Source organism: Solanum dulcamara, chromosome 9 (genome assembly GCF_947179165.1).
Source record: "Solanum dulcamara chromosome 9, daSolDulc1.2, whole genome shotgun sequence".
In the NCBI taxonomy this organism is placed as follows: Eukaryota; Viridiplantae; Streptophyta; class Magnoliopsida; order Solanales; family Solanaceae; genus Solanum; species Solanum dulcamara.
Genome location: NC_077245.1, coordinates 9,981,672 through 10,001,187, shown reverse-complemented (window position 1 = coordinate 10,001,187; position 19,516 = coordinate 9,981,672). Strand labels below are relative to the sequence as shown.

The window sequence follows — 19,516 nt, the reverse complement described above, 5'->3', positions numbered from 1 at the left end:
GTTATTATCCAATAATAATATCTACTGTTTTTGTGCTTTGATTATAATATTGTTTGAACCGTTTTCGTCATCTACTTACTTATTTATTCTAATATTCTTGTCTGACCTTTTTCTATGCTTTTATTGAGTCGAGGGTCTTTCGAAAACAGCCGTCCTACATTGGTAGGAGTCAGGTCTGCGTACACTCTACCCTCCCCATACCTCACGATGTGGAATTTTACTGGGTTGTTGTTGTTGTTGTATTATCGAGAATAATTTATAAAACACATATAATACAAGTTTTAATACATATTAACAAAAATAATTTATAAAACACATAATACAAGTTTTATTCATGGATAATACATTTATCACACTTTAATACATTTATAAAACATTGCATCAATTTCTTACCAAACAAGCACAATATATTTTAAAACACTTATAATACATTTATATTACATGCACAATTCATTTTAATACATAACAGATTATCATAGTATTATTATATATTACTATATATAATAATAAATAAAAAATATCGATAAAATCAATAATTAACCGACATACAAGAACGTTATATCAGTAGCTAATTTAGCTTTCCTGGAGAAGACTCGTTTAGCTGATTAATTGGTGGGCCTGGACCAAGGATCAAATCTTTACCATTACACTGGTTTGGTCCAAAATTTGCTAAGACTTCCAAATTGGGCAACTAATAGTACTCATGCCTACTTATCTATTAATTGGTAATTGCAGTCGGGCTTTATACAAATATAATTTCGAAACCTTGGTAAGGGTTATGTCAAAATTGCTTTATGGACAAACTAAATTTTAGGCCGAGATGCGTCAGTTTTAAGTTTTAACCCAATCTAGAACTTAGACATTAGCTTGCTCCACCCTTCGTCCTGGATATGTAGGCTAAATACACACACAAAAACACGAGATATTTAATGATAGGTGTAAATTCCAATTTTCATTAGGATCTTCTACTCCCTTGCACCCTAAGGGCCTCTGATCAAAGACTCACCAAGGGCAGGGGAAAAAAAAAGGAAATGTTTCCACTGGTCCAATGAGGTTCCTCTCAATCCTTGGAATTCCCCATGTACAATTTTTAAGTTATCTTTAAAGTGAACAAATTCTACCCCTTAAACAATTCCCCTTCTTCTTTGCATTTGATTTCCTGTAATATCACTAGCAGAAAAACTGATCTCAAAGTCTACAAGAACACAATAGAAAAAAGCTACTAAGATCCGATCAATTTATCTCAAGAATAGCTACTGTAATGCAAAAGTTAGTTGAACCTTGTCACAGCTGGTCCAACCCTATTGTCTCCCTTGCCTAGAGCGATTCTGTCACGGTAAGCAACACCAAGTAAGAGCAACACCAATCAGCTAAATTTACCAAGTTCCATCTTTTTCTTAATCGCCTTTTGACCGTGGTATACGAATGAATCAAGTATCCCTGACACAGTGAAAACACCTGGATACAATTTCCAGAAATTTAGAACACTAAGGGGGACACAATCAAACATCACTGATGTGATGCAAGTGCTATTTTGGTCTAAACACAAGGGCTAAAACCTTAGTTCATGAAATGAAAAGAGATTCTTCTGAGTATATAACCAAGTATTTTCACACACAAACAAAGAAAAGAGCATGGTAAATAGGCAATATGACAAGGCAACTACAATTATGACCAAACTACATGATGTGATTCACCGTGGGAGTAAATCATAGATGGTTATAGACTTATAGGTTGCATCAGTGCTGTAAAGCTACAAAGTGGTGTTTCCTATGTGATCGGGTCATAAATGTCAAAAATTGCAGATATATAACATTATCAAAGGGAAAGGACTTCAGTAGCGCTAACGAAAGAGTAAGAACAACCAGAGGGCAGACTTGGGATTTAACTTTGATGGGTTCAACTTTAAAGGTTTTGATCATTGAACCTATTAGACTTCAAAAATTATGAGTTCAGAATTTAATATTTGTTGAATTTCCATATATAAATTTATACTCCATGGCGAAAATGATGAGTTGGCAACTCCGCGAATAATTGTACAATCCCTCTCAAAGGTTCATTTTCCAATAACAGAAAGAAATTAGAATATATAGGTGCACCAAGTGATATAGTGTAACATGGAGAAACATTGAAAACAAATTGTCTTCTAATAAGAATTGTTGTTCTATATTTAACAAATTCTTAAAGTCAGTACTCCCTTCGATCCAATTATATGATATTCTTTCAATTTTGAGACATTTGAAAATGTTTAACACCATCTGCCCAAGTCTTGGTGGTAGAATTACCCAGCACCTGTGTTGGTGGGAGGTAGTAGCTACCCAGTGGAACAGTCAAGGTGCATGCAAAATGGCCCAGGCACCCCATTATAAGAAAAATGTTTAACGCCACTCCGTTGCTATATGACTTTCAAGATTTCAAATTCATTAATTTATTCAAATTTTAATTTTCATGTGATGTTTCTAGAAAAAGTAACATTAAACCATCACTTTAATATACTTTCACCATCACTGAGATAATGTACAAGTCAAATTAACATATTACACTCCGTGTCTAGTTAAACATTGTCACGTGTGATAGAATAGAAATACTTTTTACAAGATGTAATCAATATCAGCTAAGAGATAAACAGGGAAAGGGTGAAGACTATAATTACCTCCAACTATAGCACAGACATTCGTCAAGAAGTGTAAGAATGACACGTGTTGCTCAGTAAATGTCACCTGCAACAGGGCCAGATATGTAATTAAGGACAAGAAGAAACAGGTGAAAACAGGAGGGAAAAAAATCATATTAAAGAATTGAGCAATAACTTAGTGGCAATACTGTTTCCTTCCTTCCTAAAGTGTAAAGGCTCAATGGCCCTTCCCCCCTACTACCCCAGGCCTCCACCAACCCCATTCTTTTTAAAGAGAAAAAAGCTTCAATATAACAATTTACTGAGGTTATGATGAAGCAAAAAAATAGGTTTCAGAGGCAAATTAACGGCTTGGAAATTTGAGCAATGAAGCCAATGACAAACCTTGATTGGTGAAAGGTCATAAAAGAAGAAAACACCAGGAATAGACTGAAAACGGCCAAAATCCGCGCCTTTATAATGTTCAGTTACAGAGAACTGCAAACGATAAGCTAGTGTATCAGATCTCGTGGTCTAGTACAGTAAATGCAGATAGATAACTTGAAGAATAAAAAAACCTGATTTGACTGGATGGTATGCCCACTGACATCTGTATATACTGTAGGTACCACCTGTAGCAAATAACTAGATATTACTATTAACAATAACAGTAACTTTCCCTCTATAACTCACAAAAAATTAGGTTATCATAATGTTACAATGGTTATCATATTTCAGAGACAAGAATTAACAATCCGAGAACAAATAATGTGCCATGTTCAACCTATAAGAGTGCATATACTGCAACATGGCAATAGCAAATGCCAAATGGGCAACCAAAATTAAAGAATGACAAATGAAGGTTTATGCAATTTTTATCCAAATGGAGAAAGATGGTTACAGATTATAGATATCATCTTTGACATTATTCTTTCCACAATAACAAAACAATAACAAGAAGAGTATCTATACTGAAACATGCCAAGAGCAAATACCATATGGACATCAACAATTACAAAATGATAGAACCAGATATAGGATTATGTTTTTCAATCACAAATAGAAAAAGTTGTTACAGATCATAGATATAATTTTTGACCTTATTCTTTCCACAATGACAATAATAATCTATGATGCTCGGACTCTTCAAAAATGTTGCCGTACCAATGTTGGATACTTAAAAAACACTACTTTTAGAGTATTTGACATGTGCATTAGTCGATATTTTTAAAGAGTCTGAGCAAAACAGATGATAATAGTTACCAGCCAAACAATCAAAATGAGGAATCTTTTCCCTGGGAATACAATTCTAACACTACCTGGTTATCCCACCTTAATATGATATATGTTCTACTTCAAATGCACAAGAGAATAAAAGTTGTACTATAGAACAAATCAAAACAGTTGAGGTAATAGTGAGAGTCCACAAAACATAGCAGACAGCATGAACAAGCAATTAGATCAACTTACACTCCTTTAATTTGAGTTTTGTTAATAAAATATTACGATTTGTGCTTTTTCATCACCTTTGCGCCATTTTAGATACTGTTTAGTATTTAAATCATGCATTCACTTACAAACCCATGAATTAACTTTTGCAAGAAAACAGAGTGAAAGCAGTATCATCAAACTGTCATTACAAGAGTTGCTATGTTTAGTGTTCAATGACAATTGCTGAAACATTTGGGATTCATACGGTATATTTAGTTTATGAGGAAATGAAAGAGAAAAAGTAGTACAACATACACAATGCAATCCCACGATTGCGGTTTTGGGAAGGTGGTGTGTACGCAAGCCTTACCCCTACCTTGGGAGGTAGAGTGGTTGTTTCTGATAGACCCTCAGCCCAAGGAGAAAAGGAAGAGTAGTCTCGGTATGAAATAGGGTCTATTCCAACTCTTTTTGATAGTGTGGTGGAACCTTCCTTTCCTAGAAAGGTAAATTGTTTTTGAATTACTCGGAATGAAAAAATATTGACTTGTGAAAAGGAAGTAGGAACGAAAAAATATTGACTTGTGAAAAGGAAGTAGTTTGTATCTTTAGAAATGATTATCTTTCCTCCTCCTTTTGGAAATGTAATGAGAAAAAAAATTACCATCTTGTGGATACGTCAACTAGTCCACTGGGAACTTGCTACAGCCCACAAGAACAGGTTTCAAGCTTTTGCCACCAAGACTGGGCAGATGGATATCCTTGGGTAAATGAGCTCATACTGATCATAGGGGTTTCAGAAGGGTTGAATTGCTTCTTAAGCTTGGAAAACCAACTACTTACTTAAGGACTTAATCTTAGTAACTCAAAGAGCTACTCTCTCTCTCTCTCTCTCTCTCTCTCTCTCTCTCCCTCTCCCTCCCTCCCTCCCTCCCTCCCTCCCCCCCCCCTCCCTCCCTCCCTCCCCCCTCCCTCTCTCTCTCTCTCTCTCTCTCTCTCTCTTTAAAGAAAAAAATACAAGTGGCAAGGGGATTGGGGATTGGGGACTGGGACGGGGAAAAAGAAAGCTCTAGGCATTAATCCTTGACCACTATATGGAAAGTAAGCCAGGAAACACTAAATGAGGTGAAAATTCCAAACTCACAGAACTTCATATAAATAGCAGAAACAAGGAAGAAAGGAAAAGTATGAGGGCAGTCACATGAAAAAATGCCAACCTTGATAAAATACTGATACATGCCGTGGGGTGTTTCTTGTGTCCATGTCACACTGCAATTTGGATTGAAAACAAAAAAGGGACAGTCAAAATACACAAGTGTCCTCGTACACCCATCATATAAAGACACCAGAGAACAAGGTATAGACTAGCAAAAGTGATGTACCCATCAAGAGGATTCACAACACCTGGGAAGTATTCTCCATAAGTTAATCTATTGATCTTGTGACTAATCTGTTGAAAGTAGTTTTTAGTAAAGTTACATTAAGGCAACAAAAAACAAACATGAACAGATGAACCAAATTCCGAAAACATCTTACATTATAACTATCCTTCTGAAATGTGAGCAAATCATGGACATGAACATTTGACTGCTGAAAACTCTTCCCAGGTGCAAAGTGGAAATTTCCAGCCACTTTATTGACCTCCAAGAACCCATACATATTGCATCCTTCACCTTCTTCCTCTTTTATCTTTTCTAGGAAACCCTCTCTTTTACACTGACTCATATGAATGTCGAAAGAGAGAGAAGAAAGATCAGCCATGAGTTCGATCAGCACATCATGAAATAATTAAGGCTCAATAACCATGCGTTCTTTTCATAATTAATTGAATAAATAGGTACGCAAAATATGTTAAAATATATGAAGAAAAAGCAGCATAGTTTGGAGGTTTGTCATCAAACAATGCTCGTGTTCAGGGGAGTGTGACGCGAAAAAAGCAAACAAGGCCTTGCTTCGCTTAAAGCGTGAAGCGAAGTGCAATTTTTTTAAAAGACCAAAATAAAAATTACACAAAGACAATATATAAGGAAATGTTCAACCTTAAATGGAGTAATAAGTAGATAGCACACAATCCTCCTGGGACAAGCAAATCAAAACTAAAACATAAATAAATCAACATCTTATCACATTTGAGTCTATAACTCAATTTCTATCCGATAAACTTTTGTAGTTCTTCCTTCACATGAGCTGGCAACTTGGACAAGCTGTAATGTTCGGATTACCATTTTGTGATCTTGTTACAAATGAGACATTTAATATAGGTCTTGTTGGTATCACTAACTTTCTGTTCATACATCCACGACGGGTCTCTTCTTCTTCTTTTTTTTTTTTAACTTGTGACACCATTTCTAGTTTGGCTAAAATTTCCCACAAACCAAATCCTGCAGAAATCACAGGCTATTCATCAAGAGCAAAAACCCATTTGATATGTTTCTGCTCCATCTTTATTTCTCATAAACAAAAAAGGGACTTCCATCCAACTATTTGTCAAACAAAATGGTTTAAAGATTCGATCTCTCAAAATAAACACTTATTTAGAAGATTCAGCCTACACTCAATTTCTTACCATTCTATAAGTTAATCACTTTTAAAAAAGAACAATCCGGTGCACTAAGCTCCGCTGTGAACAGGGTCCAAGGAAGGGATGAACCACAAGGGTATATTGTACGCAACCTTATCTTGGATTTATGCAAGAGACTATTTCCACGGCTCAAACCCCGTGACCTCCTGATCACATGGATAACTTTTGATTAACAAACTGTACTACTAATTACATAAATATATAGAGGTTCGATCATATTTTAAAAAAAAAAACACTAAAAGTAATGATGACCTCTCACCTAGTTGAGGATTTAGGGAAACCATACCACTTTATTCTCAGAAGTGATGGCGTTGCCCTACCATTTTATTCCTTACTCTTTTCTCAATCGGCATCTAAATCTTCCAAAGTTTGACATTTTCCCATTCACATTATAGAAATGGTTTTACTTTATTCATTCGCATCTCTACCCAATAAAAAAAAGGAAAAACAATCCAAATTTTAATTCTTATTTTAAACTCTTTTTTCTTCGTGATTTAAGTTATACGCATCATATGTGCAGAAAGTAGAAACTGTGAAGTTTATCGAAAAAGACTAATTCTTGAAATGGAAGAAATAAACTCATCCATATTCTAGAGTTTAAAATACAAGTCATTAAATAAGTAGCTTCGGGGTCTTGGAAGCTTTTTATTGCAAAGTTGCTCGAAAAATGTGTCTTACAAAATCAGCAACTCCTTAAACACCTTTTAGAAATGATGTATGGTAATCATATTTCCTGTAGTGTCATCAAAACTAGAAATTCTTTGTGAAATGTATCCCAAGTAAATTTTTGACTTTGTGAATGCCTAAGTATTAGTTGTACATTGATTTACATATGCTACAGTATTTGGCTGTCACTAATATTTTACTGATAAAAAAATCCATATTTTAAAAGATGTCACCTACAGGCACATTTGTCCCCTTAACATGACCGAACTAGTTGTCTTACAGAAAACTAATTGCAGAAGATTTGCTAATATGAAAATAACATGAGAGATCTTTGTGATCAGAATAAAAATCACATAAGATTTTTGTAATTTCCGCAACATAATTCTACTAAACAAAATCAATTGAATATAATCAATCTTCAAACGATAAATAAATGCTATCCTCACAGCTAATGTGTAAAATGTACAACGTCGAATGGTCACGATTGACCTTTGCATATAGTTAAATAGAAAGTTAGATCAATCACATTCATTCCATTTAACATACATGGATAAAAATTATCATGTCACATTTGTTTGTTTGAGATTGTGAGACCATAGTGCTCACAGCTCTTCTATCACATCCATGTTATGTTGCATAACTTCGACACGAGATGCGAAATGATTTGGAGAAGAAGAAAACATACAAAACATGTAACTCCTTCAATGATCCATTTTCAACGTACCTGGTCGATTTCATCTGGGTTTGTCAATGCCCAACCTTTCTTTCGATAGGCCTCACGAACATCTTCACAGGTGTTACAACAATGATCATCTGACTGCAAAGTTGACAGGAATTCAGAGTTGGTACTTGTGAGAAACAGTTTAATGAGATAATTATCTGTATTTGTGGTATAATCAAGGACAAACAAAGAGATTGGATGGATGAAAGTAAACAAAAATATGAGGTTAAATTTACAAAGAGAATACTAAAGCTTATACCATAATCTAAGAGAGATTTCTAGCACTAAGAAGTAGGAACATACCCCTTCAGCACCATAGCAGGAACCACAATATGTTTCGTTGTGTTCAAGTCTTCCTCCATGCCTTTGCAAAGGCCTATCAATCTGTGTTGGAATAGAGTCATAGACTCAGTGCTTGAAAGGAATAAATAGAACATGTTTCTTAGATCAAAAGTCAATCTTGTTATTTGATCCATGAAAATCCAGAATGCAAATAATGGCCAAAACTATTTCTTTAAATCCAGATATTTGGCAGCTATAAAATTTGTAATAAAGCTTAGTAATTTTTTACATCAGCTACTTTTGATAAAACAAAGAGTAACTTGTATCTCACCGTAGGAGCACCAATGCCCTCCTTCCTTGTCTCAATAACATTTCCGAGAACATCAATTCTTTTCTTGATGATGTCATGTCTCTGCAAGCATCATTATAACCACGTCATACAAAAACCCAAAGAGTATATGCATCGGCATTAGAATTCCAATATATAGTGCAAGTAGCTTGCAATTATCTTTACTTTCACAAGTTTGGTTATTATTTTCAAAATGGCTTTAGCTTCTACTGCAATAATAGCATGTATCATAACAAGCTGAGAGTGATGCGCTTAGCTTCATGTCCATACAGGCCTTCTTGCAGCCTAGTTTACAATGTACTGTTTGCCTTACACAATTAAGCATTTCTTTCTTGATAATAAAGAAATTACCGTTAGGAAAGAACATTAGGTCAGTTCCAAGGAAAGAGAAGATTACACACTTAAGTGTATTCTTTACCCACCATTTTGATCAAATAACACGGGCGTGTTTAACCAAAAAACTGAGCGTGTTAAATTATAAATATTTAATCCAAATCTTTATTTAAGTGTCAAATGTTAATTTTTTTCCCCTTTTTTTTCCTAAAAATCAAATAAAAGGGAAAAGGGAAAAGGTTCCAAACCCTCTCCCCACCTTTAGGCCCCAGTTACTGCCTCTACCCCAGCCCCCTTCCACAATCTTCTACTAGACTCCCTCCCCTTATCTCCTCCTAGAACCCCTCCTCCACTATTCAAGGCAAAGCATCCATATCCTCCCCTTGAATTTTCATCCTTGTTTCTCCTGGGCCTTTTTCTTTCCTTTTGCCAAATACAGCTATTCGTAGGTGATGCTGTCTTGTCAAAGGCATGCTTAAAGTGTGCTTAAGCCCAGAAGCGCGGCTCAAAACGTATCGAGCGCTTCGCCTCGCTTAATGTGAGCTTCAAGTCGTCATCAAGGTTTTAAGACATACTATTTCTTGCCAATGAAGGCAACACTAAACAATTGATATTTCACTTCATACTAAATTTTCTCAATTTCTTTGTTCATATATTTGTCATTCATACTTATAATTATTAGTCTTGGACTAAACATATATATTTGTATGTTTTCTCCCTTAGCACTTTTTTTCATTAAAGCCCACGCTTTATTTGCACTTAAAGCCCAATGGACCTTAGAGCTTTGTTACATTTTTTGCTTTAGATAAAACTGTGGTGATGGAAAATTTTGGATGGCAAAACAAGAGTTGTTTAGTAGAGAATAACTATGGTGGATGATAAGAGTTTTTGTGGTGGCATGTTTTTGGGAAAGATGAAGGTTTTGTGGTGGTGGACAACGTCTCCGGTGGTGGCAGCAGCCATGGTGAGCTTTTTTCTTCTTTCAAGCCTTTTCATTTATTCCTTTTCAATATTTTCTTTTTTCAAGAAAATAATAATACCACGTGTCACAATCCTATTGATGGGTGGCATACACTTATTTGGAAAATGTGGTTAAATATCAAAATGGTGTAAAAGGAACAATTTTGAAACATTTGAGTGTGTCACAGGGATTCTAGGACAACCACAGGGGGCAATCTAAGTATTAAGCCTACAAAAAATACTTTTCATCACAATTAGAGCTGACTTGTTTAACATTCAAAAAAATTATCAATTTTCATTTTTGACAAATCCTTTAGAGAGAAATGCTTTACCTTATCAACTAATCAGTCTCCAACAACTTCAAGAGAGTTTAATTTTGTTATACTAAGGGCATAAAAGGCGAGACCGCCATCAAGCAAAGGTGGCAAACATACTACAAAGAAGGGGACAAAGACATTGTGCTGGCCGAACTGGCGCACTCTGAAAGTCTTCGGGATTTTGGGTTCTATAGGTGTTTTAAGGTTGAGGAGGTAAGGCGTGCTGTTAGTAGGATGAGCAGGGGACGAGCAACCGGACCCGATGAGATTCCGGTGGAATTTTGAAAGAGAACAGACAAGGCGGGGATGGAGTGGTTAACTAGGCTGTTTAATGCTATTTTTAAGAAGGCTAAAATGCCTAACGGATGGAGGTGGAGCACAATGGTCCCATTGTACAAGAACAAAAGTGATATCCAAAATTGTAACAATTACAGGGGTATCAAATTGCTAAGCCACACTATGAAAGTTTGGAAGAGAGTGGTGGAAATGAGGGTGAGGAGAGGGGTGTCTATTTCCGAGAATCAATTTGAATTCATGAAAGGGAGATCGACTACTGAGGCAATCCCCTTATGCGGATACTGGTGGAGAAATATAGAGAAAGGAAGAGCGACCTGCATATGGTATTCACTGATCTGGAGAAGGCTTATGACAAAGTTCCGAGAGAGGGTCTTTGGAGGCGAAAGGTGTCCCAATGGTGTATATTAGAACGATAAGGGACATGTATGATGGAGCCAAGACTCAGGTTAGAACGGTGCGGGGGGGGGGGGGGGGGAGGGGGGGACCGGATCCCTTCCCAGTAGAGATAGGCCTACATCCTTGATGCTAAACCCGTTCTTATTTGCCGTGGTGATGGATGAGCTAACGCGGCATATTCATGATGAAGTTCCATGGTGTATGCTATTTGCGGACGACATAGTACTGATTGATGAGACTTGAGACAGAGTTAATGATAGGCTGGAGGTGTGGAGACAAACTCTGGAGTCCAAAGGGTTTAGATTGAGCAGGACCAAAACAGAATATTTGGAGTGCAAATTCGGTGTGGCATTGGCTGATCCGGCTGTAGAAGTTAGGCTTGCCTCACAGACTATTTCCAAGAGCAAAAATTTAAAATATCTCGAGTCCGTCATTTAGAGTAGTGGGGACATCGATGATGATGTCACATATCGCATTGTGGCTGCTTGGATGAAATGGAGGCTTGCCTCTAGAGTCTTGTGTGACAAGAAGGAACCACCTAAACTTAAAGGTAAGTTTCACAGAATGGTGGTTAGACCGTCCTTGTTGTATGGGGTGGAATGTTGACCAGTCAAGAACTCTCATATTCAGAAGATGTATGTCGCAGAAATGATGATGTTAAGATGGATGTGTTGGCATAATAAGAGTGACAAGATTAGGAATGAGGTTATTCAGGAGAAGATGGGAGTGGCTCCGGTGGCGGACATGAGGGAAGCGAGACTGAGATGGTTTGGGCATGTGCAGATGAGGTGCACCGATGCACCAGTGAGGAGGTGCGAGAGATTGGATGCAGGGGGTATACGGCGGGGTAGGGATAGGTCGAAAAAGCATTGGGGCGAGGTGATTCGTCATGACATAGCACAAATTCATATTACCGAGGACATGACTCTAAATAGGAAGAAGTGGAGGTCACTTATTAGGATAGAAGGCTAGTAGAGTTAGAGTGTTGTCTTGCCGTGTAGAGGTATAGCGCAGGTCATAGGTCTTGCCCTTATAGGTATTGCCATATGTTGTTTATTGCATTTTGTTTATCATTTTATTTGTTGTTGTTGTTGCTGTCTTCTCTCTTATGCTTGCTTCATTGTTTTCTTCTTTTTTCCTGGGTTTGATTCACTTGAGCCGAAAGTTTTTCGGAAACAGTCTCTCTAGCTCCGCGAGGTAGTGGTAAGATCTGTGTACACTCTTATCTTCCCCAAACCCCACTTTGTGGGATTCCACTGGGTATGTTGTTGTTATTGTTGTAAGGGCATAAAAGGAATTGGAGCCAACTATTTTAGAGAAAACCTAGGAGTGTGTGGGTTTGTAACTCATCTATATTTGCATCATATATTATCTTATAATCTTCTGAGAGTTTGGTCTTGGCAAACAGTAATCTCTCCAACATAATTACATATTGAAAATGCATATATTGGCATGAAGGTATAGTCATACAACTAATTGTACAATTCAAATTCCAGCAGAGACAAAAAAACACAAGGTCATTCTTCTCATCTGCTCTCGCCTTGGTGGACAGAGTTACCTCATACATGTAGCTGGTAGGAGGTGACAGATATCCCATGAAATTAGTCGAGGTTCGCGAAAGTTGGCCCGGACACCACGGTTATCAAAATATCTCCTCTTATAAGATAGCAGGCATAATCAATTCTAATTGTAGCTTTATACTATTATTTCCCCTAGGAGATGACGTACTCAGATACACACAGGGAGCAGATATTCAGCCATGTGGAGTGGCACACAATACTTCACAAAGATAATCTGGTCAAGTCTCATTTAACTTCACAACTCAATGAGGACCATAATTCTAAAGGAAAATTAAGTCATCTAACTCTACACACAGAACTAGCATTCAAGAAAATGAAATCGTGTGGGCTTGGGGAAAACTAGGAACATAATAACTGGACAATATAACCTGTTTACTGCACATACAATGTCAAGATGTTGCTCTCCACTGATATCCATGGCATCAACACTGAGAATTGAACACGGAAGTGCTGGAAAGGTGATATCAAACTGCAATTTCAGATCAAATCAATGTTACAATCAGTCTTTATCGATAATCGCCTCAGAAATCCAGATCAGCTTCTTCCAAGCATCAGAAATCAGCCTAGTTTCTAGGCCGTGCAATACAATACTATAGTGGATGAGACTGAAATGTTCTAAAGAGGGAGTACAAATGAATGATTTGGAGCATTCAGACATTCAAAACCTCAAAAAACTCAGATAATTACATCACTCAGTCTCAAGGTGGGAGTAACATTACATTGATGCGCAGTGTTTCTCCTCTTGAAGTATCCACAACAAGCTTTGTCTCAGTGACAGCATGCAGATATAATCCTACAGAACAGCCAGGAGAACAATAAAGACAAAGAACATGGAGCATGATAATAATACATCATAACATTATGTTGGGCTAAAAAAGAACCCCCCCCCCCCCCTTCCCACAAAAGAAATAGAAAATGTCTATTATCCAGTGCCATACCACCTGCATATTCACTATATATCACTAAAGGTAACATAAAAATAGGGAGCTTAAACACAATGCACTTCAGCAGCCAAAATATTAGCAGTCCCTGATGCAATTGGCTAAAACTTGATTTCCATTTAACTTTAAAGAAATGTCCAATAGGCGCAGTCTGCTAATCCCAATGCACAATAAATACAAAAATACATTCATAAAGAACTTTCAATTTCACAGATAAGGATATCCAGAGACTTCTGAAAATTGCCCGACTGAAAAATATAACAGAACTGAGTACTTAATAAATTTGCATAGCTTAAAGAGATATCTGTTCCCATATCCGTTCTTTATTTGTCATCTATTCGTTATTTGTTTGTTGTTTTTCTCATAAAGCTTTTAATTTTCTATTCTTATCTAACATTTTTTTATGCATTTATGCTTTTACTGAGCCGAGGGTCTCCAGGAAACAGCCGTCCTACCTTGGTAGGAGTAAGGTCTGCGTACATTCTACCCTCCCCAGACCCCATGTTGTGGGATTTCACTGGGTTGTTGTTGTTGTTGTAGAATGTACACAACGTTGATGATACAAAAGGAACTACAGTCCACTACTTGTGCTAGTTTGAACATCTTCTGCCAAGCTTTCGACAATTCATATCAAAACGCTGGAGAGAAAAGGAATTTGCTTCTTACGTAAATTACTAACAATATTGTCAAATGGAATTGACAAAAATGCATTAAGACCATTGAAGACTTCGTGAAACCATGGATGGTAAACGTACCACATATTGGAAGTATGCCAAATTTAGTATAACTGTTGGAATGATAACATAAGTAGTCAGGGATGTCAGAGACCAACTCTTTTTCTTTCGTTTTCCTTTTCATTCTTCTTATAAGAATTAAGGATGTGCAAAAGCTAATCTTTCCTTGCTCAACCACTCATTCATGGCACAAATAACAAGGCAAGAGTCATCCTCCAAATTGGGTTAAATGAAGACCATTATTAACAGATTCTATAGCTGCAGATTACATTCTGGAAGCACCAAAATAATCATTCTTTCACTATGTGCATAGTTTATACAAATTCGAAACTAATCAAGAAATTCACTTGTCCTACTGTCTCCTTGAAAAACACATCAGCACCAACTTCACTTGAGAGAGAGCATACTACCAAAAAAAAATATGAATTTTGAACACTTACCCTTTACCACTCTCTGCTGTGGATTTTTATCAATCCTAGACACATTTTAAAAATGTGAAAAAACTTCCAAAATGGATTTTATTAGGTATGAAAAGTGTCCAAAGCTAAGTTGCTAGGACTCAGGTGTCCGATGCGGGTGTAGATCTAGATGTCAGATCCTTCCTCATTTGAAATTTTAAGATTCGGGGTATGGATCCCAGGTGCGGGAATTCGGCTAAAAATAATTCAAATATCTAAAAATAGATTTATAAAACTACGCCTAAATTATGGACTATTTAGAAGGAAAGGAATGCATGAATCTTTGGGAGCAAGTTTGAATCTGTAATTATTATTAAGTACAAATGTATCTCCATGTTTTTGCTATGTAACATGGATATTGCAAATGATTTAGAGGGCCATGATAGACTTCTTGAGTTCATTGCACATAGTGATGTTGACTTGTATCCTTAAAGCATCATCTAGTTGCGGATTTTTAATACAAAAAAAATTTAACAATAAAAAAACATACGCCTATTTATGATTTCACCTTAGCTTTTGTTTTGATTTCCGAAAACCACTGTATCTATCTCGAATTTTTCTATCGATTTTGGTCAAAGTATCATAAATCAATTGACCATATCCAATATGGGTCCTGATTGACCATATCTGGTATGTATCTCACACCCATGTCATGTTGACACAGGTGTGGCACTGAAAGTGAACAGTTTGAACAACTTAGGTCCAAAGAGGCCATAAATATCAGAAAACAAAAACCAGAGATTACTCCTCTTAGAGTGAACAACTCTTTATCATGCCTTATCCATGACGGGGGATGTGGATACATTTACATACCAAGCAGTGGCGGACCCAGGATTTTAAATAAGGAGGTTCAAAATCTAAATAAGTAGACACACGAGCTAGTCAAAGGGGGTTCGACATCTATTTTATATACATAAAAAATTATTTTAACCATGTATAAATAGTATAATTTTCCGCCGAAGGGGGTTCGGATGAACACCCTCGGCACAAGGTAGGTCCGCCCCTGATACCAAGTAGATGCCCCGTCCCAAATGTGATACAAGAACCCCGTTGTACCTCTTACATAATGAGAAGTACTTTCACTTTTTTCATTGAAAATAAGTATAAAACCAAAAAGAAAGTATTCTTCACTTTGCCCTTAAGCAATAAGCATAAAACCATGCAAGATAGCTTTATATATTCATATTGCTAACCCCAACTAGTTTGATGAGGCGTATTAGCAGAATCTCAAGCAAAGCAGCTCTGTATACTTGTATTACAGGCGAGGCGTGGATTTCAGATATAGGTTCCGCAAAACCCAATAGCTTCGGCCTGACCCGTTATATCTGTTAAGAAATTCACTAAATATGTAGAAAAGTTAAATTCATAACTCAGTTACTAACACTAGAGGTCGTTATCCTAGAATCAAAAACTCAAAAAGGTCAAATCCTGAATCTGATTCTGTAGCTGGGCGAATTCATACTGACTAACAATAAAATGAAACTGACAACCTCAAAATATAGTACAAATGCACATAGAATAATTCAAAAAATGGGACAACAAACTCATGCATTCATTTCAGAATAAGAAAATACATCAATATGTACTGCACAGTTCTGTGATTTCATATATTCATACAATATATGCTGATGGAGAAAAAAAGAGGAGGATACATACGGAGCTCGGAAATGAAAAGCAAAGTCATGATGATGGACGAAGCTAAGGTAATAACACCTCCGGAAAGTGTTCTGCTGTAGAAATCCTCGTTGATCTTGGGATATGCATCCAAACTTCGTATTTTACTGATAAAACTATCCATATTTTCCGATCCTTAAACTGGAAATGCTCTACAAATTCTGAAAATAAATACCGAAATTAAACAAAACAGTAGATTTGAGATTTATGCCCTCGTCGATGAACGACGGATCGACAGTTTGCTAATTATACAAACCAAGCGCTTCAGAGAATTCTAATTCCGACGGTAGAATAAGTGAGTTCTCTTCTTCGTTCTCGTCCTAATCCTCCTTTGAGTTTGTGAATCTGAGAGCTTTTATTTATGAGGAAAAGGACAGAGAACATTCGCCGGAGAACTGTGTCGTCGTTTTTTCATCTAGCTTGATCTACCGTTTTACGTCTCTCTTTTATTTGGGCTCATTATTTAGGCCCTTCTTTTTGGGCTAATATAGGCAACAACAGATCAGGCCCAGTAAAGCCATTTCTCATTAAACTATGCAAATTGGACTCGTTACGCAAAGTATTTAGTATAACTTACATAAATCACATAGTGTAAAGATTTAATTATCATTTTTCTCTATCATGTTTCAATTTACATAAATTCCTTAAAAACATGGTAATCCGGATACATTAATTCAGAAATCCGGACACTAATGCAGTAATTCGGATACATTGATTAAAATTTTATGTATCAGCATGTAACATTTAAAGCATGATACATTGAACATAGAAATAATCTATGAATCAAAATTAATGTATCTAGATTACTGAATTAATGTATTCAAATTACTGAATTAATGTATCCGGATGGAAAGAAGGGAATTTTGAATTTTTTTGAAATGGATGAGAGTAATGAAAAATATGGTAAATAAAGGAGTGTAATTAAGTAATTTTTCCAAGTATTTATCCAAATTGGATACAATCCAAATTATTTACCCTGATTGGATTCATGACCCAAATTATTTACTCGACTGCCCCCTTATATATACACACCCACTCATGGTATCTACGTTCTCTGATAGTATCTATATACTTTGATCGTATCAAACAGTAATTAAGCATTCTTTTCACTGAAACAGTGCATGTTATATATATATACACTAATGGTATCAAAGAGTAACTGAGTAGTGTTTTCACTAAAACATTATTTTTTTCTCTTTGATACCATAAGAGTATATATATATAATTTGATGATATCAAGCAGTTTACGTGAATTAGTAGATCAAAACAAAGGAGTATGAAAGTAAGGAGCTAGCCGCTTGTAAATAGTTTCCTTTTTTGGAGTACAAGTATCTTTTGTCCTTTCTCATTTCCTAATAAAATTAGAAGAATTATAAGTGAAGACATTTCTTTCATTTTTTTTTTGTTCTAATAAAATTTAGATTTATATCAATAAGTTCCACATTAGAGGGTAAAACGTTTTCTTACAAAAATGACTCCGTATCTAAAAAGATTTGAATCTGTGACCTCTGATTGAGGATGAAAAGTACTTGTTACTTCACCATCACCCTTGTTGGGAGAGAAGACATTCCTCGAGTTAATAACAATCAATTTAAGAAGCAAAAATCAGCTAGAATTAAAAATAACCATTTTTTTAAGTTTTAATTGAAAAATATTCACAACTTCAAAAGTCATTAAAAACAACCTTTTTTTAATCCATTACAATATCAAGGATTTCAAATTATATAAGTGAATATCCACCAGAGTATTTCGTATGAAATTCAGACTATTGTCGTGGAGTTTCGCTCATAGATTTCAAGAATCATGATAATATCTTGAATTTTCACCTGTTTAAATTCAAAATTCATGAAAATGTTGTGATTTCTTATTCAAAAAGTGGCTACTTTTCTACAAATTTTTAAATTAATTATTGTTCAAAAATAAATCCGAAAATTGCCTATTCAATATTACTGGGGCTTCTCACATAACTGTACAGGTGACCAAAAAATGCAACATAAATGGTTGCATGTACATGTAATGTACCGATATTATATAAATAGCGTACTAATATGGATACATGATGGATAGCAATGTATCAAAGATGTATATACATCCATATACACTATTTATACATTGGAGCAGTTCGTCTTTCTCATCGAATTAATTTTTTTTCCAATCACAACCATCTCAAATCTCCTTCGAACACTTCCAAATTTTAGATATGAGCTCCTCTAAATGCTTCGAATCTTTGATATATCATTTTCTCAAAACAATTCACATTTCTGGCAAGTAAAATTTTAAAATTTATTCTTCGAAATTCTTCAATGGCGGATCCTTTCATTTTTCTTTGTCATGCCCAAATCATTTCAATCCTACTTCCCGCATCTTGTCTTCCACTAAAACCACCCCACCTCGTCCCAAACGTCCCGAACCATTTTCCAAACACCAAAAATAAAAAAGGGCTATGAATTGTACAACCCAAATCGGCAATTCTCAAAAACGAGGCCGGGGCCCATTAGTGATGTCGATCCAGTTTCTCACACAGTTCATGCCCGAAAAAGGCTCATTTTTATCCTTTTTATCTAATTATTATACATTTTTCTTTTCTTTTTCACCATGAAAAAACAGAATTATTTTAACACAAATAAAGGGTGGGGCGGCCTATATGTATAAGTAGATTGGTCCCGTTAAGTAGGATTCAATGTAATATCTATTAAAACTTCTTTATGTAATGTAATTAACTTTCTGCGTCGGATTATACTCCAAATTCAGAAAAAAAGAAAGCAATAAAAAAAATGGATCTTTGAATTTTCTAAAGGAACATGTATTATTTGCAACTGGCTAAAAAATAATTACAAGTTGTGTTAATCTTTTATGACCGACGAAAGATGCACATGAAATTAGATTAGTCAAACTTTTTTTTTCCCTCTCTCAATATTGAAGATTAAAAATAATAATAAAAAGGCTAAAAAAAGGAACAAAATCAATAGATTCTCAAGAACCAAATTCTATCTTCTTGATATATTTGTTCCTTTCCAATTGGAAAACATTTTCATTTCATATATGAGAAGGGAATTATATTCTTTTGAGATATTGATATATGGGGGCCATATGGCCTTTGGACTATTTAATTGATTTGGTTCAGATAATATATTTCTTATAATTAGTGTTACTACATCAAGTGACATGTGCCTTATTCTCAA

At 35.7% G+C, this 19,516-nt stretch overlaps 1 protein-coding gene across 1 annotated transcript; it reads right to left on the bottom strand.

Moving 5' to 3' along the window:
- Positions 1-904: 904 nt before the first annotated feature.
- Positions 905-16,764, bottom strand: LOC129902606 (uncharacterized). The gene is made up of 14 exons (XM_055977935.1): positions 16,591-16,764; positions 16,317-16,495; positions 13,247-13,320; positions 12,913-12,996; positions 8,627-8,707; positions 8,317-8,397; positions 8,017-8,109; positions 5,582-5,761; positions 5,428-5,495; positions 5,263-5,314; positions 3,193-3,246; positions 3,020-3,112; positions 2,654-2,720; positions 905-1,458 (listed from the first exon to the last, which is right to left on the bottom strand). Exons 2-14 carry the CDS (start codon positions 16,456-16,458, stop codon positions 1,367-1,369), a joined length of 1,161 nt encoding a protein of 386 aa, XP_055833910.1. The 5' UTR covers positions 16,459-16,495; positions 16,591-16,764; the 3' UTR covers positions 905-1,366.
- Positions 16,765-19,516: the final 2,752 nt, after the last annotated feature.